General features: G+C 30.0%; 4 protein-coding genes across 9 annotated transcripts; 2 read left to right on the forward strand and 2 right to left on the reverse strand.

Moving 5' to 3' along the window:
• Positions 1-1,415: 1,415 nt before the first annotated feature.
• Positions 1,416-4,852, reverse strand: LOC113865283 (mitochondrial import inner membrane translocase subunit TIM22-4). 6 transcript variants are annotated; one of them, XM_027499734.1, is made up of 6 exons: positions 4,781-4,848; positions 4,402-4,607; positions 2,737-2,927; positions 2,564-2,636; positions 2,043-2,170; positions 1,626-1,876 (listed from the first exon to the last, which is right to left on the reverse strand). In XM_027499734.1, exons 2-5 carry the CDS (start codon positions 4,562-4,564, stop codon positions 2,076-2,078), a joined length of 522 nt encoding a protein of 173 aa, XP_027355535.1. In that variant the 5' UTR covers positions 4,565-4,607; positions 4,781-4,848; the 3' UTR covers positions 1,626-1,876; positions 2,043-2,075. The 6 variants fall into 6 exon arrangements, with proteins under 6 accessions (XP_027355540.1, XP_027355535.1, XP_027355538.1 ...); XM_027499737.1 differs by having other exon boundaries at positions 4,402-4,598; positions 4,726-4,811; XM_027499735.1 differs by lacking the exon at positions 4,781-4,848 and adding an exon at positions 4,726-4,745.
• A 4,152-nt stretch (positions 4,853-9,004) lies between these two features.
• LOC113866055 (cation/H(+) antiporter 19-like) lies at positions 9,005-11,852 on the reverse strand. The gene is made up of 3 exons (XM_027500945.1): positions 11,661-11,852; positions 10,346-11,347; positions 9,005-10,258 (listed from the first exon to the last, which is right to left on the reverse strand). The coding sequence occupies exons 1-3, from the start codon at positions 11,850-11,852 to the stop codon at positions 9,005-9,007; spliced, it is 2,448 nt and encodes an 815-aa protein (XP_027356746.1).
• Positions 11,853-15,896: 4,044 nt separating this feature from the next.
• LOC113865782 (S-norcoclaurine synthase 2-like) lies at positions 15,897-16,723 on the forward strand. The gene is made up of 2 exons (XM_027500525.1): positions 15,897-16,159; positions 16,242-16,723. Exons 1-2 carry the CDS (start codon positions 15,919-15,921, stop codon positions 16,538-16,540), a joined length of 540 nt encoding a protein of 179 aa, XP_027356326.1. The 5' UTR covers positions 15,897-15,918; the 3' UTR covers positions 16,541-16,723.
• A 4,762-nt stretch (positions 16,724-21,485) lies between these two features.
• On the forward strand, positions 21,486-22,637 carry LOC113866056 (transcription factor MYB53-like). Its single transcript, XM_027500946.1, has 2 exons — positions 21,486-21,751; positions 21,878-22,637. The coding sequence occupies exons 1-2, from the start codon at positions 21,486-21,488 to the stop codon at positions 22,635-22,637; spliced, it is 1,026 nt and encodes a 341-aa protein (XP_027356747.1).
• The last annotated feature ends 958 nt before the right edge of the window (positions 22,638-23,595 follow it).

Here is a 23,595-nt window from a genome sequence, read left to right on the forward strand (position 1 = left end):
GGTGTGTGCATGTGTGGAGTTTCGGTCACATAATATTAATATAATACTGGATTTATGAGAAATTGAGTGGTATATGGGGAGTGATTAACTGTATAGTATAAATAAAATAATAAAGGAACAACTTGTGTTTATTGATTCTTTTTAATACAAACCATGTCTTGGAGTAAATAGTAATAGTTGCATATTTATGTACGATTGGGATAACTGATAATGTAGAGTTATGATGTGTGTAATGAGAATTTGCTGATTCAAATTCATAAGGCACTCAAACTCCTTTCTTTTTCCCTTTCCCCTTCCCATGAAAGTTTATTGTGACTTGTGAGCTTTTCCTAACGATGAATAGACCATACAAATAATTTGTGTTTGAGATTCTTCCCATAGTGCCTTATGTTCAATGCAAATTGAATGGCTGATATAAATTTGATTGAGAATACGTTGAATGAAAGGCACATTTTCCTCCTTTCTCCAGAATTGCAATTGCAGCAAGAGGTCACACCATAAACAAGCATTATATTAGTCGATCGAGTCATGCTGACGGGCTTATAATTTGGTTGATCCCTCCCTATATTTTATTGACTCATTGATGTCTCAAGTTGTTTTCAATTTCTGAAACATCGTCTGATTGTCTAAATGCGTGTTAACACTTCACAGGTAGAAAATCAGGTTAATGGTTTTAAAAATAATGTGGATGAACTTCGAAATGCACTTTCCTTGCTTAATTGATTGAATTCTCGCCTTTTTTGCATCCGAACAAGCCTTTTGTAGGACTTAATGCTTCTTTTTTTTTAAATAAATACATCAATCTAGATTGTACCGAGTCCCCTACATCCCATCATTATTTTTAAAAGGCCATAGGGTACGGTTGAATTTTCTTTTTTCTGTTGATGAATAGCTTTGATTCATAATAGATTGATTTTGAATTTGGAGCTGAAGCAAAACATAAGTACCATGCTATTAAATCCAAAATAGCACAAGATACAGAAAAGGATCCCCTCATGTTCGAAATCGAACATAAGGGTCATATTGGTATAAATTTATACGCTCGCTTAAGCCAACAAAATTTTGCTTAAGCGAAATTACAAATTTACACCAACATGACCCTCATGTTCGAAATCGAACATGAAGGGATCCGGATCCGAATTGGAGGCTAGATTTTAAATATTTATCTATCAAGAACGCATGTAATGATTAGATCATCCGAGTGGGCCAAATAAAGGTTATTTCAGTACGTCAATCGGTCGAAGTAATGTAAGAAAAACGGAAAGCAACTTTTAAGGCAAAACTAAAACAAATAAAACCCGTGAGACAAAATTGTTAAGTCTGAATTCAAAGTGAAGACAAAAGATACCATTTCCTCGAATTAAAAGTTAATGCACGCCTGGACAATGGAACTCAGAGGACTTCTAAAAAACTGACCTATAAACGATAGATTATTAATATATCATCACTTGCCTAACCACATTCAACATTGCCCAGTAGTCAAATAGATATTGACAACAGTGAATTTTAGCAAGTATACACCATATAATCATTCAGACATAAGAATGCATAAAGTGGAAAAAAAATTATTTCAATTACTTAATACTAGATCATATCATTACATCAGAGCTTTCCCTTGTTGGAGGATGAATTCGCCAATGACATTGTATACATACAAATTATTGATGTGAAACAAGTAATGCAATTTGTGTGCTCCCTATAACGTCCCATGTCAAATGGGCAAATGATTTAACCAATAACTCAGAAGAACTATTCATTAAAAAATACAAAATTGATTGACGTCAATTCATTTACTCATGCCTCTCTAAAAATTTCTCTATTACCACGGAGAATGCCGCAAAGCCAGCACAACCAGCACATGCAGCTTTTGGGCCACCTAGAACCACACAGCAACAGTGGAAACATTAATAGTTATCATAGAGAAAATAGGCAGACAACAGATTCATGGTTTACGGTGCATTATCCTTTTTTGTTTTTCATCTGTGCAGGCTGTACACAATTTTCTTCCTTTCACACCCTAATTTTTTTCACTCATTTTATACCTTTATCTCTCTCTTCCATTCCCATCACATCTATTACTTTCTCTCTCTTCCCTTCCCATTATATATACACACTAAAGGGTGTGAAAACACCATTTGCTGATTTTCTTCAGCAAATGATGACATTGATACTATGGGGAGAGAAGAGATCAATGAAATAATCAGACGGCATTAGCTTTTGTAAACATTATTTGGTTAGCCCAAAATACAAGAACTAGCTATATTTGAAAAGCATCATACTCCTCAGAGATGTTGCATAAACATATTCCTCCAAGTATAGAAAATATTAAGAAAAAAATATGATTTCTTAATAATATATCTGCAAAAGCTAAACCACTTCCCAAAGTGCATCTTAGATGCAAATCAAACAAGAATCTAGCAGTATCCTTGATCAAGGTGTAAGGTTTCCAAGTATGTTCTGTAAATGCCTCACCAGGCCTTATATGCCCATATATGTCAAATATAGATTAAGAGAAACAAAAACATAATAAGAATGACAGAAATTCAATGGAAAAAAGAGTTACCTTTTGCTGATATTGCACCTCCAGTAACACATCCAGCAACAATGGTATTTGTTGTGTCGTGTTTTGCTCGAGCCTAGGGAAAAAAAAAAATCAAGGACCAGGATGGTAAGAAGAAGAATGAACCTTACATGCTTAATTTAAATATCTATTTTGATTTCACAAATCCATTAAACCTTCTCGACAACACATTCAGCAGCTGAGAAAATGAAACCCATAACAGCAAATGCTTTGGCTGAACTCCAACTCCTTCGTCCCATCTGCTTTGCTTGATATATAAGCTGTTGTCTGCCAGTCATTTCCTCCTGCATCAGTGGGTTGTCAAGAGCTCCAAGAAATAAACCCATGAATATGCCAAGTCCACCTCCTAAAACATCACACGAATCCCAAGAAACACATTTTTTACCATATGCATCTCAACAGCTGGCATAATTTATAATATAGCTTTAGTTTATTAAATGACATATTTGATATGGAGCTAACCTCCCAAGTTTGATTATGTTAAAGCCTTGGAGATAAAGTATGTAAGCTTAGAAAGACCTTGAACTACTGAAACAGTCATGCAGGGCACGATTTGGCAGATTTGCAGCAGTTATGAAGAATATGGGATGCAAACAAAGTCGAGGTGATGATGATACCTTGTTTATTATAGTAAACACTCATCCTTGGCAGGGGCTACTGTACTAATCACCTATGTAGATGATGTTACAGGAACTGATCTAGAGGCATGGAGTACCTAAGGAAGTGCTTAGTAGTGCTTACTAGGGTGTAAGCCTTGAGAATCACCTATTGAACAGGATCATGAACTGAGTGAAGCAATGGTATGAATGATAATGAGTCAATTAATGCATTATCCTAAAAATCCCATCAAAAAGCTATCCACTGCATACTAACTACTACGTACCTAAAATTACTTCTGTAAGAGCAGCCTATTCAAAAGGGGTTGTGAAATGGTGATGGAAGTTACAAAGATGCTTTGTGCATGATTAATTGATAGTAAGGGTTGCACATCTTGGTATTGGACTTTGGAGGAAATTTAGTTAAACAGAGGAGCAAGAAACAAAATATAGTTGCACGGTCTTGGGCAGATGCAGAATTTGAGTGATGGCCCTGGGAATTTATGAATCGCAGTGGATGAAACTGTAAGATAAACTTAGAAGATTTGAGGGTTACATGGAGCAGACCCATGAAACCAAACTATTTTTCAATTTTACTATAGACATTGCACACAGTCCAGTGCAATTCATCAAGGAGAAGTTAGATAATGGAACAATTTGCACACATATAGGCCAGCTTGTAAATGTACTAACAAAGGGTTATAAGGTCTTTCATTCAAAATATTGTGATCAAGCAGGGAATGGATAATATACACTCACCAGCTTGAGGTAGAGGGTAAGAATTGTAAATAATATGCAGAGTTGAAGCATCCTTATGTAGCAAATTCTGTTATTTTCTCCTTGTATCTCAGATCAGTATTTCATGTTGTTAGAATATTTGATCCATGAATCATGGGAATAGATCAGATCACTATTCTCTAGGAATTTCTGTTTTAGTTCCAACTATACTCCATAAATCGTAAACTTGTTCTCAATGCAATACATAAGAAATTGTCACAAAACCTAACAGAGCCCATTCATTGGCTCTTCATTGTTAAACAACTAAACAAGGACAAGTTCAGATAGCCTCGGCATCATTTGATCCTTGACAAAGAAGCACCAAACTTGCAAAAGAATTGCATAAACATTTGGAGAATCTTAATACAATTTATGCAGTGGTGAAATATAAGATAAAATGTAATGGGAAAACAAAAAAACATAAAAGGTAAGGATTGAATGACTCACCCATGACTCCACTAACAACACTGCGAACTGCACAATTGTTCCAAATGTCTTGACCACGAATTTCCTCAACTGTGGGCAATCTTATGGGCTCAATCTGAGGCTTCTCTACTTGTACTGAGTTCAAAGAACCATTTTCAACTCCTTTACCCGAATCATCAGCCATTGGTAAAGCTCAAAACCAGGATTGGCAGAGCTTACTGAAATCCCTGCAAATAATTTAATTACTACTTCATTGGGAGATTGTATGTATAACAACACTATAGCTGTATCTAATTTTGCATTCGAATGGGGCCATTATAGTGACTTCCCTCTTGAGTTTGGTACCGTTTCAGAGAGAGATTACAGAGAACTCGCAATAGAGAAAAGACGAAAATCTCACCGATCAAGAGAGCTCCACTGCGACGGAGAGAATGCCGAGGGTCAACAGAATAACGCTGCTAGGGTTTAAGTCAATAGAGAATTTAGAAATTTCATCTATTTAGCGTAAATTATAATTTCTTTTTAATCCTATTTTTAAATAAATAATTAAAGTAGTGCGCTCAACGTTATAAATTTAATATTTACCGTGAATTAGAGACTTAGTTATAAATAAGCAAGTAAAAGTACTTTACTTTTAAAATTATAGTATTTATAATTTTATATTTAATAAATTTTAGAGATTTAAAATTTTAATCATTTAAATATTTAAAATAAATCTTTTAAAATATTTTTAAGAAAATTATCATTTAAAGATATAATTATTCATTCACGTAAAATTTTATCGTATTTGCTCAAATTTAACTTTTATATTTGTTTATGAAGCAGGTTTAAATTTTTTTATATTTTTATAAGTAATTTAACGATAAATTAAATGCTTATAATAAAAATTTAAATAATAAAAATCTAAAAAAAATATTCAAAATAAAAGATTAAATAAAATTAAGTAATACTTGTCTAAAATACTATTTCAATTTTTACTTATTTTATTACAATTCTTTTTTATTTACCCATCTTAAGTAGTATACAAATATATTTTTTAAATCTATCCTAAATTTAAGTAATCATATTCTATTTGTATTGTCATATTTTGACTTGTAATTTTTGTTAGTGAAATCAATTAAATTTAAAAATATTATATATTCATTTTAATTATTTTAAAAATTAACATTTTGGTATGATTAAAACAAGAACAATGACTAAAGAGATATAATTGAATGATAAAAAGACAATTCATTCACTATAATTTTTACTTAAGCTACACATTATTTGCGAAAGCAAATTATAGATAGTAATGAACTTAAAAATTTTGTCAAAATTGACTTAAATTAATATAATGTTGCTTAAGTCAAATATTATTTGCTTAAGCAAATATTATAATATTTTATGTGATTTAAGCTAAATAATTTTAGTGAGTAATTTTTCTCTGGCAATTTTTGCTTAAGCTAGCAAAAAATGGCTTAAACGAAAATTATAAAAATTGTGCAATGCAAAAGCAACTATTATGGAAGGAAGGCATAAGAAAGATTTAAAAGAAAATTTAGTAATCTATTAATATAAAAACTCATTTTTATTATGAACTGAGAGTGAGTGAGAGTGAATATAAAAGTTTTAATTTTAAAAACTATTAACTTCATACATGAGATTTGTGAAGAACCCTAAAATAATATTCAAAGTTCTATTAATTTAAAAGTTAATTTTTATTATAAATTAAAACTCGATCAATGCATGTAAATACATACATTCTTAAAATCACAACTTAGATATTGGATACATACAAGTAGGGATGGAACATGCCAAATGGATTGTCAGGAACCTACGACCTAGCCTGCTTTAGGTCTAACTTGGCCTGATCTCTTTAATAAATAAATAAGACTTAAACTTTTTTTAAGGTCTGTTTAAATAAATAGGTCAAGTTTAAGCTGTTTACAAATCTTATTAAGCTTAATAGGCTTGTCTGTTACTATATATATATATAATAATATTAATATTATTATTATTCAAAAATCAGTACTTAAAAGATAAAAGCATGTTTATGACCTATTTATTGCGTGTTTGTTAGCCTGGACATGTTTTTTGACCTAAACTTAATGGCCTATTAAAAGATTTTTTTGTAACAGATTTTGTTAACAAGCTTTAGGCTAAGTTAGACTATTTAAACAGGTCAGACTAAGCTGAAAATAAAACCTTTAACAAATAACAAGTCAAGTTTAAGCTTAATAATTATGTTATAAGTCTGACCTATTTATAATGAAGCTTGACCTAACTTAACCTGTTTCCATTTTTACATATAAGTTATGTAACTTGAAAAAAAATAACAAATTTTGAAAGTTCAAAGAACAATTTTATAGATTTTCACATAGAATTAAATTGTAAATATATAAAAATTGATATTATTAAGTTACATGTTAAAAATCTGAATCGTTTATGTTTTTTAAAATATATTTAATGTTTTAAAAAAAACACCTACTCATTTTGCTAACTCATGTTAGCTTGACCTTTATATATATATATATAACTTTAAAATATTATATTTATAATAATAATTATTATTATAAAAAATGTAAATAGCTTGAAAATATTTTTATTAATTATTTATTCCAATAGTATTCTTGTTAGGAATAATTTTTGCTAATGAATTACTGTAATAACTTTATTATTATTTCTTAAAAGTAATTTTTATAAACTAAATATTACAATAATTTCAATATTTTTAATAGAAGAACTTTAGTTACAATAATTGCTAATATTAATTATTTGTTAAAAATATATATTAAAACTAAATGATATTTAATATAATTTAATAAAAATTTTACTTAGTTTATTTAGTTAATAAATTTGACATGATATAAACTTAAAATAAGTTAGATCATATGCTCTTTACAAAAATAGTGAATTATTTTCATCCATATTCTTATATAGGATAAAATCTTTCTACACCCTTATAAGTTTAAAACTCTTACACTCAATCTTAACTATTAATCTAACTTACATCTAAAAGCTACATTTTATAACACTGTTTGATTTATACTCAATTTTTTTTTCATTAATCTTATTTAATGTGTTATATCTCACTTCTTAAAAATAATTTAATGTGTTATAATTTAATTTATAACACATTAAATAAGGTTAGTGTGAGAGAAAAACTGAGTATAAGTTAAATAGTGTTATAAAATGTAGCCATTAAATATAAGTTAGATGAATGGTTAAAAGTTTTAGATTTACACTGGTGTAAAAAAATCTTGCCCCTTTTTATATTATAAATCTTTACTCATTCTTAAAAATTTGAAAGTTTTTTTAATTCAAATAAAATATTTTAAATTTAAATTCTCCCATATATTTTTTTTTTGTCATAATCTTCCACTACCATAGTTTGTAATTCGTGTTTGGATATCAATTAATATTGCATAGCATATACATGGATTCATAAGCTACTCTTAACTGCTTAAGAAATACACATATCCACAGCATAAAGATGCAGAAATAAACATACCAGTAATGCATTTGTCAAAGTGATTATTGACTGATTTTCAGCGTTAGAATTTAATATAATGCTGTAGTATATGCTCTGCCTTTTCACTTCCTTTTTCGTTTCAAATTTTGATGGCCTTATATTACACATCGTTTATGCATGCCACTTGGGTATCTTTTTGCAGTTTCATTTATCCATAAATAAATCATTTGAAGAATCATAATTTCCATTTCACATATTATAGAGCTTTTAGTGGTGATAGGAACAGAATGATATAAAAGGAGACATTACTGATGAAACTAAAGATGATGAGCCTCAGCTCCTACAAAAGAAAAAAACAGAGTCAAGGTGTAATAACCAATTGACCAGGTCAGGAACATGTAGCTAAGTCTCACCCCTAACACACTTTTTCTTACTTTAACACTTTCCCTATTTTGGGCTTCCCATGAATTGAGCCCACAGCTGATCCATGTCTTGTACTGCTTCATGATATATATTACTCATATTTGGTACTCTATCAAGTGGCTTTAAGTGGAGGTGGGCAAAGTGCAAAGAAAGCCATTATCTTGTGTGAGCAACACAGAATAAGAGAATCCTGGCAAATGAATGTATTGCCTATGACTCTGTTTAATTCTTTATTTTTTTTAACTAATGTTTGTTATTTCCAGTGTTGAAACCAATAATACCCACTGCTTACATATTTTAACACACTAAGACATGCTCTTTATTATTGAATGAAATTTAACAAAAATTACAAAATTACATGGGTCTCATTCTTAATTACTTTAACAAATCCTGCTCATAATTTTGTAATTTTCAAAAATTTCAATTACAGAGTTAGAAAGAATGTGTTATAAATTGTGTTACTAGCACTCCTCTGTTCTTAAAAGTTCTTAAAAGGTTATTCTGTTGATCATTGTAAACCTCGCTTAAGCCAAAATAATGGAAGTAGAAATGGCATCTCAAATTCTAAAGACAAATCACCTCAAACTTCAGAATTGGTCTACTATTTTTATTTGGTTTCTAAGTCTAAAATCGGCAAACCAGAGAGGTAACTACACATCGTCATTACTTATCTGGTTTTGGAGTCAGTAACATCAGAAACAACTCTTGATCCTATATAATATACAGCATATGCATGTTCTATGATCACCTCTATGGAGAATTCATGGGCGTGTCTGGCATATTTGAGTAATCAGAAATCTCCATAACCAATGGGTATTTGTCCGTTTTGGGATTGTATTGTTGAAATACTAAAACTGATGCAGAAGTGGAAAACTCAGAAGAAGCCAAGTAGCTTCCAACAGGACCAAGCTCTGGACAATCACTTATGTCTATCAAAGGTGCCACTGGTGGCATTCTACCTACCAAAATAAGATTGCTCCTAGTCCTTTCACTCAATACAGATACAACATCTTCTCTGCTTTCCACCAACCTATCCTCATATATTATTGACCCTCCACTCTTGCAGCATGCACTTAAGAACACAGACCAAAATTTTTCATCCTCTTGTTTATCTTCATCTTGGGTAGTGTCACCAGCCACACCCACATTTATTAATTTCTTGTCGTTGTTGGCTGTTACACCAACCAATTTGGCTCCAAAAGCCAACGTCATCCCAGATGGAGCAATAAACTTAACAACACTTAGCAAAATCCCAGGATGTTCGGCCATTCTCATTCCATAGGCAAGTGCTTCACGGTCATCACTCCCTCCAAAGAAGGCCACAGCAACATTGAAGTACACTTCACTAGCTTGGACTTGGGTTGTCCCTCCAAGCCCACGATCAACCAAAATTGCCACAGAACAAGAAGCATGGGTAAGCACAAGACCATTCATTACATGTAATGAGTTTCCCAATGACTCCATAGACCCATCAACACGTTGGTGTTTGTGGAAAGGGAGGAGAATGATTGCTACCCGCTTTTGGTGTGCACTAGTACAAATGTCTTCATGAATGTTGTTGAAAGCTGATATGGCAGTCATGGGACGAACATTGACACTACTTAGATGACCATAAGCCTGAAATGCAATGACCACTTGATCTCTATTGTTATATTTTTTGTTCCAAAATGGCATGCCATTGTTACGTGCCGTGTGAACCATTGTGATGGCTGAAGGTCGCTCTGATAGTTCCATCAAGTGCATGGCATACACACAAAGCTTTCCTCGTTTTCGGGTTCCCCGTGATGACTCTATTAGATTGATCAAGGTAGTAATGCTGCGTGTACTGTGGAAGCATGCTAGCACCCGAAGCTCCGAGTCAGGATCATTGCGCTGAACTGTTTTATGCTTGTAAGGTGATCCCCTACGAGCTGGTTTATACACTGCCATCACTATTGGAGTGGTAATGAAAGTGGTGACCAGTGCCATCACAACACAAATTGCAAATGCTTGGTCGTTCAGTACCTGCCCATTTGCATCAAATATATATATATGATTGGTTACTTCAAACTGAATGAGTTGCTTTTGTTAATTAATGTGCATGGAAGATACCTTTCGATCCTTGCCAATGTTAAGGACAATGAGCTCCACCAAGCCCTTTGTGTTCATGAGAAATCCAAGGGCCAAGGATTCTCTAAAAGGCACCTTACATAACATTGACACAACGAATGTGCCAATGATCTTTCCAAAGCAAGCAGTGAATATAACAAGGGCAAGTAATCCCCAAGAAAGTGCACCACTTATGGTTGCAACATTAGTCTTCAAACCACTTGACACAAAATAGAGTGGCAAGAAAAGGCTCATTACGAGGTCCTCTATCTTCTCGATCAAAACCCCGGCAAAGGGACCATCTTTGGGCATAACTATGCCAACTGCAAAAGCACCAAAGAGTGCATGAATGCCAATAGTATCAGTGACAAAACTGCAAGCCAAGACTACTGTCAAGGTGATGCATATGAAAATCTCCTGCACTGGTTCACCCTCAGGTGAACGATTAGCCATCATTGCAAGCAAGGGCTTTATGACAAAGATAGCAAAGAGGACAAAAGCGAGACCACAAAGCAAGACCCATAAAGAAACTATAGGTGTTGTCTCAGAGCCTGATAGAGCTATAGCAAGAGCAAGTAGTATCCATGCAGCAACATCATTAACAGCAGCTGCAGACATTGCTATGCGACCAACATCAGTTGTGAGGAGTTTGAGCTCAGCTAAGATACGAGCAAGGACGGGAAAAGCAGTGATTGAGAGAGCAACACCCATGAAGACAAGGAATGAGGCTGAATCAACATTTTTGGATATGGTGGCTCGAAGAGCAAATGATGTGCCAATGCCAAGAACAAAAGGGAATGTGATTCCAGCAATGGCAATACCCAATGCCTTATGACCAGTTCTGCGTAAAGAACGCATGTCAAGCTCTAGACCCACCAGAAACAAGAAGAATAGGAGGCCAATATTGGCAACTGTTTCCAGCACAGTTAAGCTTCTCTTGGGAAATATTGTATGCAGGAATTTCTCATTCCTTCCAATTGCTGATGGTCCAAGTAGTATTCCTCCCTGCATTTATTTTCCAATGCAAGATGCATCCAACTCCGCGTTAGACTTTTTGCATGAGTTAGAATAAAAAGGAATTCAAATGGCCATCATGATAATAATTTGGGGATTGAGTTTGACACAGGTGAATGCAATAAGAAAATGATGCAACAAGACTCTTTTTATGATAAGCAAGGTATTTATTATTCATTAAAGAAAACAAAACAATGAAGGGTGTAACTCTAAATTATACTCTCTCTCTCTCTCTCTCTATATATATATATATATATATATATATACATAATAATGTCCTATCAATAGGGAAAAGAAAACTTACAATGACCTCTGCAATAACTCTGGGTTGTCTTAGAGGTTGGCAAAGGAATGCAAGGAATCTGGTGAAGATCACAACCAAACACATCTGAACAATTAAAAGGGGAAGTGCATAATCCAAGGGGTTTTCATGTTGAAACGCTCCATTGGACGTGGCCTCCATTGGTGGTGGACATGTTGAATTGGGAGTCGCCATTTCAATTGATTGAGACTATGAAATGAAACATGCTTATTCATGGGCACACAGAATTATAGCTTTTATCTGCTGTGTAAGTGGAAGGACGAAATTATGTGTCACATAGAAGAGGTTTACAAGAAAGGAAATACACTTTGCCAATTATGGTACGTAGCTGAGGCAGAAAAATAAGTGAGAGAAGGCATCACATTAATTGGATGCTGCTTATGATTAATTGTGAACACACACTAACGCAAATTCTGCTAAATGGTGATTGTTGAAGGCAATGAAGCTTTGATGAGTTTACTCCTTTGCTATATATAGTTTCTTGTTGATCCACTTTTGTGACACCAAGAAAATATCTTTAGTGATGGGAAATATTCGCTTCATGGATTTATTTTTAGGAAATCTAAAGGAAAGAATTTGCTTAATAAGCATTGGACATTCAAAAGTTTTATGATATACATGCTTTTGTCTAGTCGTTGAAGAGGTATATAGGCATGTGATTCGATTCACGAAAAAGGATGAAATTATGTTAAATAAGGTGGAATGGTATTAGCTGTTATGATAAATATTAGTAGCATGCTGCATGTATACTATTTTTTATTTAATAAATAAAATTTATATGAAATCTATTAAATAAGAAATTAAATATGAGACTCGCGTTGTTTACAAGGATTCACGTTATTTTTTCGTAATAAATAATAATATTAAACGTGTTCGAAAAAAGGTATTATAAATATGCAGTGACATAATAACCTTTTCTAGTTGTTAAAAATATGGTTTATTTTATTTAACACTTTTTTTATTTTTCTTTCTTTTAATTTGAGGTGTTGGGTAAGATGAAATAAAACCAACTATCATTTTATCATTTCATTTACTTCCTGAAAACATAAAATAAAGTTTTAATCTATTTCATAAAAAAAAATTATTTAAATAATCATATAATAAATTTATCTTATATCATTTTATGCTATTTTATTAGTTACATCAAGTTTTATCTATTATTAGATATCTAAAGATGCTACAAATACATATTAAAAAAATGATTAATTCCATCATAAATAATAATGAAGAAGATAACATTTTATGGGTTTTCCTTTAATATTTATGCAATGTTTCAAGAATCGAATTAGATATCAAACCAGCAAGACTTATAAGTCAAGAGTTGATTAAGTCAACAAATAAAAGTACATTAATAGTCCAACCAGAGAGAGAATAAGTAAGAACTAATTAACTATAAACATAATTATTTCATATATGGTTCGATTCATTGATTGTTTAAAGTGATTATTATGTTATTAGCAAAAAAAAAAAATTGATTATTATGTTCAAATTTTAAAACATTAAATTACACTTATATTATGAGTGCAAATGTAGAAAAGAATTAATTACTTAAATAAATATTCTCATATAAAAATGATGTATTATGTTGTACAAACGATTCCCTTATTCTGTATATTACAAATCTCAATATCAAACGTGGGTGCAAGTGAAATAAATTAAGTTAAGTTTTATAAAGTTTTAAAATTTAAAGATATATTTAGGAGTTTGACTCTTAAAAAAAAAGAAAAAAGAGGAAGATATTTTTTTTAATAATTTTCTTAATTCATAAATTTTTAAAATAAAAATAAAATTATATATTAATATAAGTGTAATCTCCTAGTTAATAAATATGCTTAAATTAATTTTAATTATAAATTTTACTTTCAAACTCTTACGGTGAAAAATTGATTCCATATAACGCTTCTGTAAAAAAGCACGTAGTGATTAAAAACAAAGCTGTTTCTGATAAGTCAAGGAACCAACATGCAAATTGAGAAAAGAAAAAGGAAAAAAAGAAGATGACTTAAGGAATTGCTTACAAGTTTTAAAAAATTAAAATATATCCTAATGTATTTCAATAGAGTTTATAATCAAGCTTATGGATAAATTTTTATTTTATTAAAAATATAAAATTATTTGATTAAGTTATTTACTTAATATGTCAAGCTTTAATTTATTACCCTTTTATTGCTTTGTTTTTCTAAATTTTATTGGCAGAGTTTGCATAATTTTAAAAACTATTAATATTAAATTTAAAGTTAAATTTTAACATTTAAAATTGATAAGATTTTATTAAAAAAATAATCATTCATTATATTGAAAACATAAAAAATATTTTATATGCTAAAAATTAATTTCTAAACAATAATATAAAATAAAAATATTTTAAATTTATAAAATTATACACACATAATTGAGGATAGAAATAAGTTAAGCTATTTGACAGAAGCTTTATAGTTAACCTTTTTAAAGTCTAGTGGACTGAGCCTATTTAAGTCATAGACTTAATTTAAATTTTTTTAAAAATTAATTAATTAAATAAGTCAGATTGAGATTAAAAAAAAGTTTATTAGATCTATTAAAATAACTTATTTAAAATTCATAAAATTTATAATAATATATTAAATAAATTTACATAAAAATAATATAATATTATATTAAATAAATTAAATTTTAAAATAAATAAAATCTTAAATTAGAAACCTTAATCATTTTTGAGTTGAAGAGTATTTCTTACGTAAGTCTTTTGTATTATTGTTATTTGATTTATTTTATATGCATAATACTAATTTGCATTTATTTTTTAATTACAACAATAGTTTATTTTATCAATTATCTTTTTTATATTTGTTTATATTATATATAACTCTTTTTACTATATTTTATTTAGGTTAACAAAATATATTTTTTAATTAAGAGCAATAAATAAATATATATATATATATATATATATATATATATTAAAGTTTCAATATGAAATAGACTATTGAAAAGACTAACAGATTAAAATAAACTCTTAAAAATATGAGACTAAATTAAATAAAAAATAATAATAAGTTAAACATATATTTTAAAATTATTAAATAGGTCAAACCTTTTTATATAAAATCTATCATAACTTAACTTATTTTTATCCCAATGCACTACATAGAATTGTGTCATGCGTTGTCCATGTAATGTGTAACTCAACTAATATTTCTTCACAAAATAAGATATATTTTTCAATCAACAATAAATATATGTTTATATTTTTACACTATTTTTATATGCATTTTTATTATATTTTCATCATTATTTACTTATTTATCTTTTTATTTCTTTTATCAATTTTGCACTCAAAAAGTAGTTTGAATAATCATTTTATAAACTAAAAAAAGTGTTTGTTATTATATTTATATGTTTATTTTTATTTTAATTGAAATTTTTATAAAATATTTTTATTATTAATATAATTATAAAAATTATTTTAAATAAAAATTATTTAAAAATATAAACATACAAGTGGGTGTGATAATAAATACACTACTAGTAGACACATCGGACATAGATATGCATAAACAAATTGATTCGGTGCCTATTCATTAGACAATAATAATAATATTGTCTGTATATTTTTTAACATATTTTTTATTATTAACAAAAATTTATTAAAAATTATAAAAAATATATTTGATTTCACATTTTTATTTTTAAATTAATATTTCTTTTAATATTTTTCAATTTTTAATAAATTTTAATTACTTTCACAATTCTTTTAATTTGTTTTTTTTTATAATATTAAAATAAAAAAAGCGAATACACTACTATAGACACATCCGACATAGATATACATAAACAAATTGATTCGGTGACTATTCATTAAAAAAAATAATAATAATAATACTGTCAACACATTTTTTAACATACTTTTTATTATAATTTTTTTATTAACTACAATTTATTAAAAAGTATATTTGATTTCACTTTTTATTTTTAAATTGATGTTTCTTTTAATATTTTTCAATTTTTAATAAATTTTAATTAATAATAAAAAGGGTACTTTCACAATTATTGATGAGAGATAACCGTCATTTGGACACTACAAAGGACTTAATTAAATAAAAAAAATGGAAGGGCCTGCAATTGGATGTTTTCTTATTTTAAAAAAATCTAGGACGTAGTTGTCGTGACATGGTATGAAAGGCATATTGGCACCCAACTAAAGCATAGATTCTAAGCCTGCAGCACTTGTCTTCACATACGTAAAATATCGGATATTTCTATGGCGAGTTGGTATACTTCACATAAACACTTGAACTGCGTTTTGAAGAGAGAGAAGATGTTTGGGCAACTTGAGCATGAGCTAGAGCTGCACGTGCCGGCAAGTGAGGCATGGGATCTCTTTGGTACCCTTCGAATAGGAAAACTCGTTGAGCAAGAGTTGCCTGAACTGTTCCACAAGGTTGAGTTAACCCAAGGAGATGGAGGGGTTGGCACTGTCCTCAAGCTAAGTTTCGCTCCAGGTAACAATCTCAAACACATATTAATCAATATATTATATATATAATTTTTGTTATTGATTGTGTTTGGTTGGAGTTGAATCAGGTGTGCCTGGACCTGCTGTTTACAAAGAGAAGTTCACCAAGATTGATAATGAGAAGCGCATAAAAGAAACAGAGGTAGTGGAAGGAGGGTACTTGGAGTTGGGATTCACTCTCTTTAGAGTTCGTTTTGAAGTAATTGAGAAAGGTGAAGAGTCGAGCATAATCAAATCTACAATCGAGTATGAACTCAAGGAAGAGGATGCATCCAACGCCTCGCTTGTTTCTGTCCAGCCAGTGGCAACCATTGCACAACTCGCCAAGAATTACCTCAACAAGGCTGCAAAAGAACCAAAACAGTAACCATTTATGCATCATAAAGAGTTATATAATAATATTTAATAAAAATTTAATATATATAATTTCTTATCATGTAAAAACAAACAACTTGCTTTGCTTCCTTATCTTTGTTTGTTTTTAATTCATTTAAGTGTGTGCTTCTTGTATTATTGAGAAACGTATCCTATTAAATGAGAATTCGGTGATACCAAGTTAAGTTATATTTTAGATTAAAGAAAAAGAAAAAGAAAGAAGAAAAGACACGTTTATGGAGGGCAGCAATTTTATCCACGCTGTGTTTGCGAATTAAACATAGTGGGAATAGAGTTTCTGTAACTCTTGCCTAATCACGTGATACAAATAAAATAGTGTTTTCAGTGATCCTTACATTTTAAAAATCTTATTCACCATTTTAATTCAATAAAATTCGTGAAAACAAGCCTAACACATATTTGATGGAGAAAATTGTGTCAAATTCTGAAATTTCACTCTTACGTTATTGAAGATAATATCTGCTAAGCACATATTCATTCGAAAAAGGGGAAAAGAAAACGACGAAATAAATGGACAAACGAAGAAGCTATTATCAATGTGAAAACATATAAAATTGAAATCTTTTCCTTATACCAACTCTGATAATAATCATGGTTTTGATGGACCCAGGACTGTAAACAAGATTTTCTTGGGCTAGTAAGTTGAACTACTAAACAGTCACAGATCTCTGCTAATCCAGCTAACAAAAATAAAGTATTTGCTTTCCCTAACGTAAACATTAGTTTAGATGAGGCAAACAAGTACTAAGGGAGGAAGAATATGTGAATTGGATTAAACGAATTAAAGGAAATTAAGAGGAGATAAGATAATATTAAATTGCAAAAGCAAAAGAGGTGACTTGTAAATGTGTATAATGAGGTAATGATCGGAGAAAACCCCGGCAACCCTTACCATCCTTTTAACCGCCAAATTGACTATTGTATTCGTGATGTCACTTCTACTTGTCAGATATCGTAAAACACGGTTTATTGCATCAAGAACAAATTAGAGGGGGAAGGAATGATATTTCTAATTTAAAGAATTATATAATATTTATAAAAAATAATCTATTATATTTACATTAATTTATTATTTTTATTTTAAAATATAATATTACAAATATTAATTAAAAATAAAAATTTATCTCCTCTCTTTTTTTAAAAAAATGTAATTCTCAAGCACATTTTATAAAAAAAGTGTTTTAATCTATTTCTTTCTTTTTTTTACTCTTCTTGCTCTCATAATATGCATATAAGGTATAAAGATAAAGGCACCATATAAGTAGATATTTTAGCTTCTCAATTTATTTTGACCTTTTTCTTTAATTAAAGAAATATTTAATGATTGTTCAAATAAATTTTTTTAAAAATTTCCTTCTTTTTATTCCAATTAAACACTAGAATCTAAGAACATATATACTATAAAAAACTTTTAATTTAAAAATAACTTTTAAATAGAATTAACCAGTTATTAAACAAATTTTAAAATTATATTCTTATTATTTTTAAATGATTTTTAAGATTAAAAAATATTTTGAACAAATGCGACCTTAACACCCAAAATGCTTGGTCACATTTGATATGCACAAGGTTTGTGTAAGGTGATCATCACTGGCTTTTAAAAAGAGAATAGAACCTTAAAATTTTTATTATTATTAATTTAAATTAATAAAGTGGTAAATTTAATTAGAATTTTTATTTATTTTTTAAATTTAAAATTATTTTTATCATTATAATAATTATTTTCAACTCCTAGTTTTATACCTATGTTATTGTTATATATTTTTTAATAATTATATATTCATTGTTAAACTATCAAATGCCCTTTTTTTTATAGTTATATATTTATCCCAATATTTTCTCTAATATCAATATTTTAATTATCTTTCTTCTTTATTATTTTATATCTCACTCATAACCTTCCGTTGTCTTTTTTTATTACCTAATTTATTATTTTATTATACTATATATCCTCCAATTTATGTTACTGTTTCATTTTATTTTCTATTTACTTGAAGAATTAAAATAAAAATTTAAATAATATTATAAATTAATGAAATAAATTACTTATTAAATATTTTTATTTTGATCAAATATACTTATAAATTATAAATTAATTGAAATAAATTTTCAATCACACTTGTGATATCAAATTTTTTTTTCTTTTATTGTATATCCACATAAAATTATATAAAAGTATTACAACATCTTATTAAATACTCTAAATGACTTTTAAAAAATGGCTTTCATTTGGTAATAAGAAACTTTATTTTAAATTTCTTATTACAGCATCTTATTAAATACTCTAAATTACTTTTAAAAAATGGCTTTCATTTGGTAATAAGAAACTTCATTTTAAATTTCTTATTATACGTGTGTCGTTGCACAATACATAAACCGGCCCTTAATCTCTCTCTTTCACTTCCTTATATTATAGAATAACAAGATTAACTTGAGAGTAGAGCAAGAGTGGCCTTGGTATATCCAACCATGCATTTCCTTTTTCAGGATTAAATAAGATTAACTAAATATTTTAATTATATATAAAGACGCCAACTTCATTTTAAGTTGTTGAATTGTTAATAATGTTGACAATTCAAAGAAAGCAGTGACATGAGCCGTGATATATGTACATTTGGATGCTTCTTAATTATATTTAAACTATGATCAAACTATATACCATGTGGGATATAGTGTACACAACGATTGATTAGTTGCTTGCTCCCATTATTTATCATTAATTGTTTCCCAACAGGGAGTAGCGTATCCATCTGGTTCAGTGTTCAAAAACCTGATACAAATTATATATAAAATCCATTTGTTTGGTAAAAGGAAGATGAACTGTTGCAACCGGAGCACTAAGATTAGTTGGAGATTTCGTTGTATAAAAAATATGATTTCAATATAAACAATGATCAATTATATTTATATATATAGTGCCAAAATTTCTGTTATTTGGACTTATGATTGAGAAACATTTTGGTAATTCAGATAGATATAAAAATGACGGCTTAGACCAATTGATAGAGTGTGAGATTGGGAATTCTGATATAAAACAGCAAATTAAGTATCAATGGCTTTGCAGTCAAACATTCTTAAAGTTATTCTGATCCTCACCTAATCACAGAAAGGTTGAGGGGTTCTTAAAGCTAAAAGATACGTTACACAAAAGAAAAATATACGTATAATCCTTTTCCAATCAGGGGTTGACCCTGTGGTTGTCATGATTGTTTGCTATGAAAAATGGTGATGGAGTGAACATACGTACGCAAGCATCTTCCCTTGCACTACCTAATATGATTGAATAAAAGGAGAGTCTCTCCTATAGCTAGCTAAATTTCATCGATTTGCAATCCCATTGACAATGTCTTATGTCTCTACTTACATGGAAATTATTAGGTGAATTATATGTATAAAATATGTTTAGGGTGATTTAATTCAGAGTTTAATTCGTCTACACCTAATATTTGTTTTCTACTCTCAAGTCTCAAGTATATTTTAGGTAGATTTCTCTTAAAATCTAATAATTGTAGTCATATTTTTATAGTAAAGTTAAACATATACAAAAACCTTCTCATATACTCTTGTTAAAACACACCCAGTAATTTTGCTTGCAATGCATTCTTTGCATGGAATAACAACTCGCCACTATTCATGTATACGGTTAATAAATAGAAATTATGAATTCGTTAGCAATGCCTTAAGGGCTTTAATTGTTGGGGTTACACAAGGAAACTGGTTATTATATATAGTTATATATCTTCTAAGAGTGTATATACTTTATAAGAAATAGAAATGAAAACCCATCTGACAATATTATAGAATGGGGGTGTATATCATCTTTATGATGTGAATATAGATTGTTATACATAATCGATATTTTCAGAGGGAGGGGTTTCTTCTCCAGATGGGCCATGAAACCTACCCTAGTTGGTTGTTTAAGTTTGTTGCTGATGTGTTGCCTCTTAATTAGCCGTTGCCATGCATGTTGGTGTAAAGTACGGAGAAGGTGGCAATGGTTATACGTATGCGCCTTATTGTGCCTTGTTCTTGTTGGACAAGCCAAGTTAAGGTTGAAAATTTGGATCTTCATCATTAGAAAATTCATCCCTTTATTCTTTTAATTTCTTTGTTAAGTTACACATAAATGTCAGAATTAACATTGACGATTGACCTGGCTGTTTCCATGCTCGTCAATTGTAAAAATATTTAGACATAAAATTCAAGTGAAGACAAATTAGAAAAGGAGAAGATAAAGGGAATTGATTCAGTTTGTTTAGGTTAATATAGGTGGTTGAGAGAGAAAAAGGAATTACATATTCGCATGTATAAATTTACGTTATGTTCTAAACACATTCTCCATTTAGAAAAATTAATAATAATTATTATAATTATGAAGATCTATCGTTATTTCCTTTTTGGTCAGAACATATTGGAGAGACTATTTATCAAGTTTTAAGAATGATGAAGAAACTAATATGGTTTATCAAAAGAAAGGCATTTCTGTAAACTGTTCATTGAAAATGTGTGCAGTTGATTAATTTTACCCCTATTCTTTGAAATTAAACATTATGAGAAGAAGCATTCTGAGGAGTGTCTTTAGATGCCCTTAAGGGTCGTTATCTATATGTATAAATATAGGACAAACTTGGAATTTTCCAAAATAATTAGCATGATAAACAAGTCTTATAAAGTGTTCAACGTGTTATATATATATATATATATATATATATATATATATAACATGCACCTCTCTAGTAAATATCTAAGTTTCAACAGAGCAATTGTATAATTCTATATACTAAACTTTCATTCTCCACTTCACAACACTCCAAAGGTTTGCATTCCTTTTACACTCTTTTCTTATCATGAATTAACTAATCCAGAAACTAAACCAATTCTTATACTATTTTCAACATGTTCATGCAGTGTCAATGATGATGGGGAGAACACCATGCAGTGATGAAAGTGGTTTGAAGAAGGGACCATGGACTCCAGAGGAGGATAGAATTTTGGTGGATTACATTCAGAAACACGGCCATGGGAGTTGGAGAGCACTTCCAAAGCTTGCAGGATTGAATAGGTGTGGGAAGAGTTGCAGGCTAAGGTGGACTAACTATTTGAGGCCTGATATCAAAAGAGGAAAATTCTCTGAGGAAGAACAGCAACTAATCATCAATTTACATGCAGTTCTTGGGAATAAGTAATCTCCAAATTTTTATTAATTCAATATCATTACTACTAGGCTTATACAATGTTATATTAATTTTTCAGAATACTATATATATAAATAAACTATGATTTGTATATGTTTTATTTCCATCTTTAGGTGGTCAGCTATAGCAGGTCATCTGCCAGGTAGGACTGATAATGAAATTAAGAATTTGTGGAACACTCATTTAAAGAAAAAGCTTTTGCAAATGGGATTAGATCCAGTGACTCATCGTCCAAGACAAGATCACCTTAGTCTTATATCCAATCTCCAACAGTTGCTGGCTGCTACAAACATTGTGAGTAATTTCACAAACACTTGGGATATTAATGCTCTAAAGCTGCAATCAGATGCCACACAACTAGCCAAACTCCAATTGCTGCAAAACATACTTCAAGTACTTGGTGCTAATCCTACCTCAAACTTGGAGCTTCTCAATCCATTTGGATCATCATCCTCACTGCCAGAAGGTTTTCTGTATGAAGTTTTAGGATTGAATAACTCTAAGCTCCAAAACCTTTATAATAGTTCAACTGGTTTTCCTTCTCAAAATCAGCCAAATTTCCAAAGCTTTGAAGCCCCTCATCAGCAGCAAGCTCTATCCATTGGGTATCACCACATGAATGGATGCAGTGATAGTAATTGCATGAAATTTCAAAAGGTTGATGAACAACTTGATGCCCCAAATTCTTCCTCAACACCGTTGAATTCTCTTCCAAATCTTGTTTCAGCCTCACCTGAACGTTCCACTCTCAAGCAAATGGAAAACAACGTAAACCCAAATGAGTGTTCTTCCACTTCAACCACCTTTGAAATGTGGGGAGATTTCATGTATGAGGAAGTAAGCGATGCTTATTGGAAAGATCTCATAGAGTAAGCAATTTTTTATACATTACAATGTTTTTCTAGCTCCACTTGTGCTTATTGTACTTTTATTTTATTTATTTATTTTTGGCATGATGACACACTCATTTTTTCTACCTATATTTGCAGCCAAGAGTCTAACCAGTAACCAGCAATAGTCTACAGTTCCATAAAAAGACAACGGCATTCAAGGTTTATCAAAGCGATAATATGAATTATCATTGATCTCTAGACTCTAGGATCAACGCCTACTGTTCATTTAGAAATGATTGGTTCATGTGTTTGAAGATGATTTCATTTTTGTATTCAAGTATTTATAAGCTTCCATTGTATAGAGATGAGACTAATTTATTTTACTGAATAAAATTGTTTCAAATTCATCAACATATATCAGTTGTAGCACAAAAATCTCACTCAATTCATATATATGCTTCTTTCTTAAATAATATTGTGTTATGGATACTAGAGTTATTATATTTTTTTAAGCCCTGAAATTTGAATGGCTGAAAATAAAATAAGATGACTTGTCTGCCTTACCTTTACACTAGAAATAAACACTTTAGAAGAAGAGTCAAAGATCAAAAGAGGAAAACAAATTAACAAAACAGAACAATTTGAAACTTGAAGAATGGGAAAAAATGAGTGAGTACTAATTAATGACCATTTGTTATGGAGACTAACACAGTACATAACTGTAAAAATGACTCATTTCGTGTTGGAGTAGAAACTAGAAAGAGGTTTCTAAAGTAAAAAGGAGAATTCAAGTCAAACTTCTCAAAACCTTAATGAAAGCCACAACCCAAACACTTATTTACTCATGCAATAATTCTTCTGGCGCTGAGAAAGCAACACGGAAATATTTCTTATATCTTGATACATTTATCTACCATTTGGTGAAAAGAGGAATTTTTGTTATCTGTTAGGTGAGACTATTTCTATTGATTTTGATCCAACAAGCAAGGAAAAACAAT

The sequence above is a fragment of the Abrus precatorius genome, unplaced genomic scaffold, assembly GCF_003935025.1.
Source record: "Abrus precatorius isolate BTA unplaced genomic scaffold, Abrus_2018 Scaffold4, whole genome shotgun sequence".
Lineage (NCBI taxonomy): Eukaryota > Viridiplantae > Streptophyta > Magnoliopsida > Fabales > Fabaceae > Abrus > Abrus precatorius.

Coding starts and splice junctions, on each gene's coding strand:
- LOC113865782 (XM_027500525.1), top strand. CDS start 15,919: ATGGCGAGTTGGTATACTTCACATAAACACTTGAACTGCGTTTTGAAG. Junction 16,160..16,241: donor CAAGCTAAGTTTCGCTCCAG/GTAACAATCTCA, acceptor GAGTTGAATCAG/GTGTGCCTGGACCTGCTGTT.
- LOC113866055 (XM_027500945.1), bottom strand. CDS start 11,852: ATGGCGACTCCCAATTCAACATGTCCACCACCAATGGAGGCCACGTCC. Junction 11,348..11,660: donor GAGTTATTGCAGAGGTCATT/GTAAGTTTTCTT, acceptor AAATAAATGCAG/GGAGGAATACTACTTGGACC. Junction 10,259..10,345: donor ACATTGGCAAGGATCGAAAG/GTATCTTCCATG, acceptor GCAAATGGGCAG/GTACTGAACGACCAAGCATT.
- LOC113866056 (XM_027500946.1), top strand. CDS start 21,486: ATGATGGGGAGAACACCATGCAGTGATGAAAGTGGTTTGAAGAAGGGA. Junction 21,752..21,877: donor CATGCAGTTCTTGGGAATAA/GTAATCTCCAAA, acceptor TTCCATCTTTAG/GTGGTCAGCTATAGCAGGTC.
- LOC113865283 (XM_027499734.1), bottom strand. CDS start 4,564: ATGGCTGATGATTCGGGTAAAGGAGTTGAAAATGGTTCTTTGAACTCA. Junction 2,928..4,401: donor TGTTGTTAGTGGAGTCATGG/GTGAGTCATTCA, acceptor GTGATGTTTTAG/GAGGTGGACTTGGCATATTC. Junction 2,637..2,736: donor CTGAATGTGTTGTCGAGAAG/GTTTAATGGATT, acceptor TTTTTTCCCTAG/GCTCGAGCAAAACACGACAC.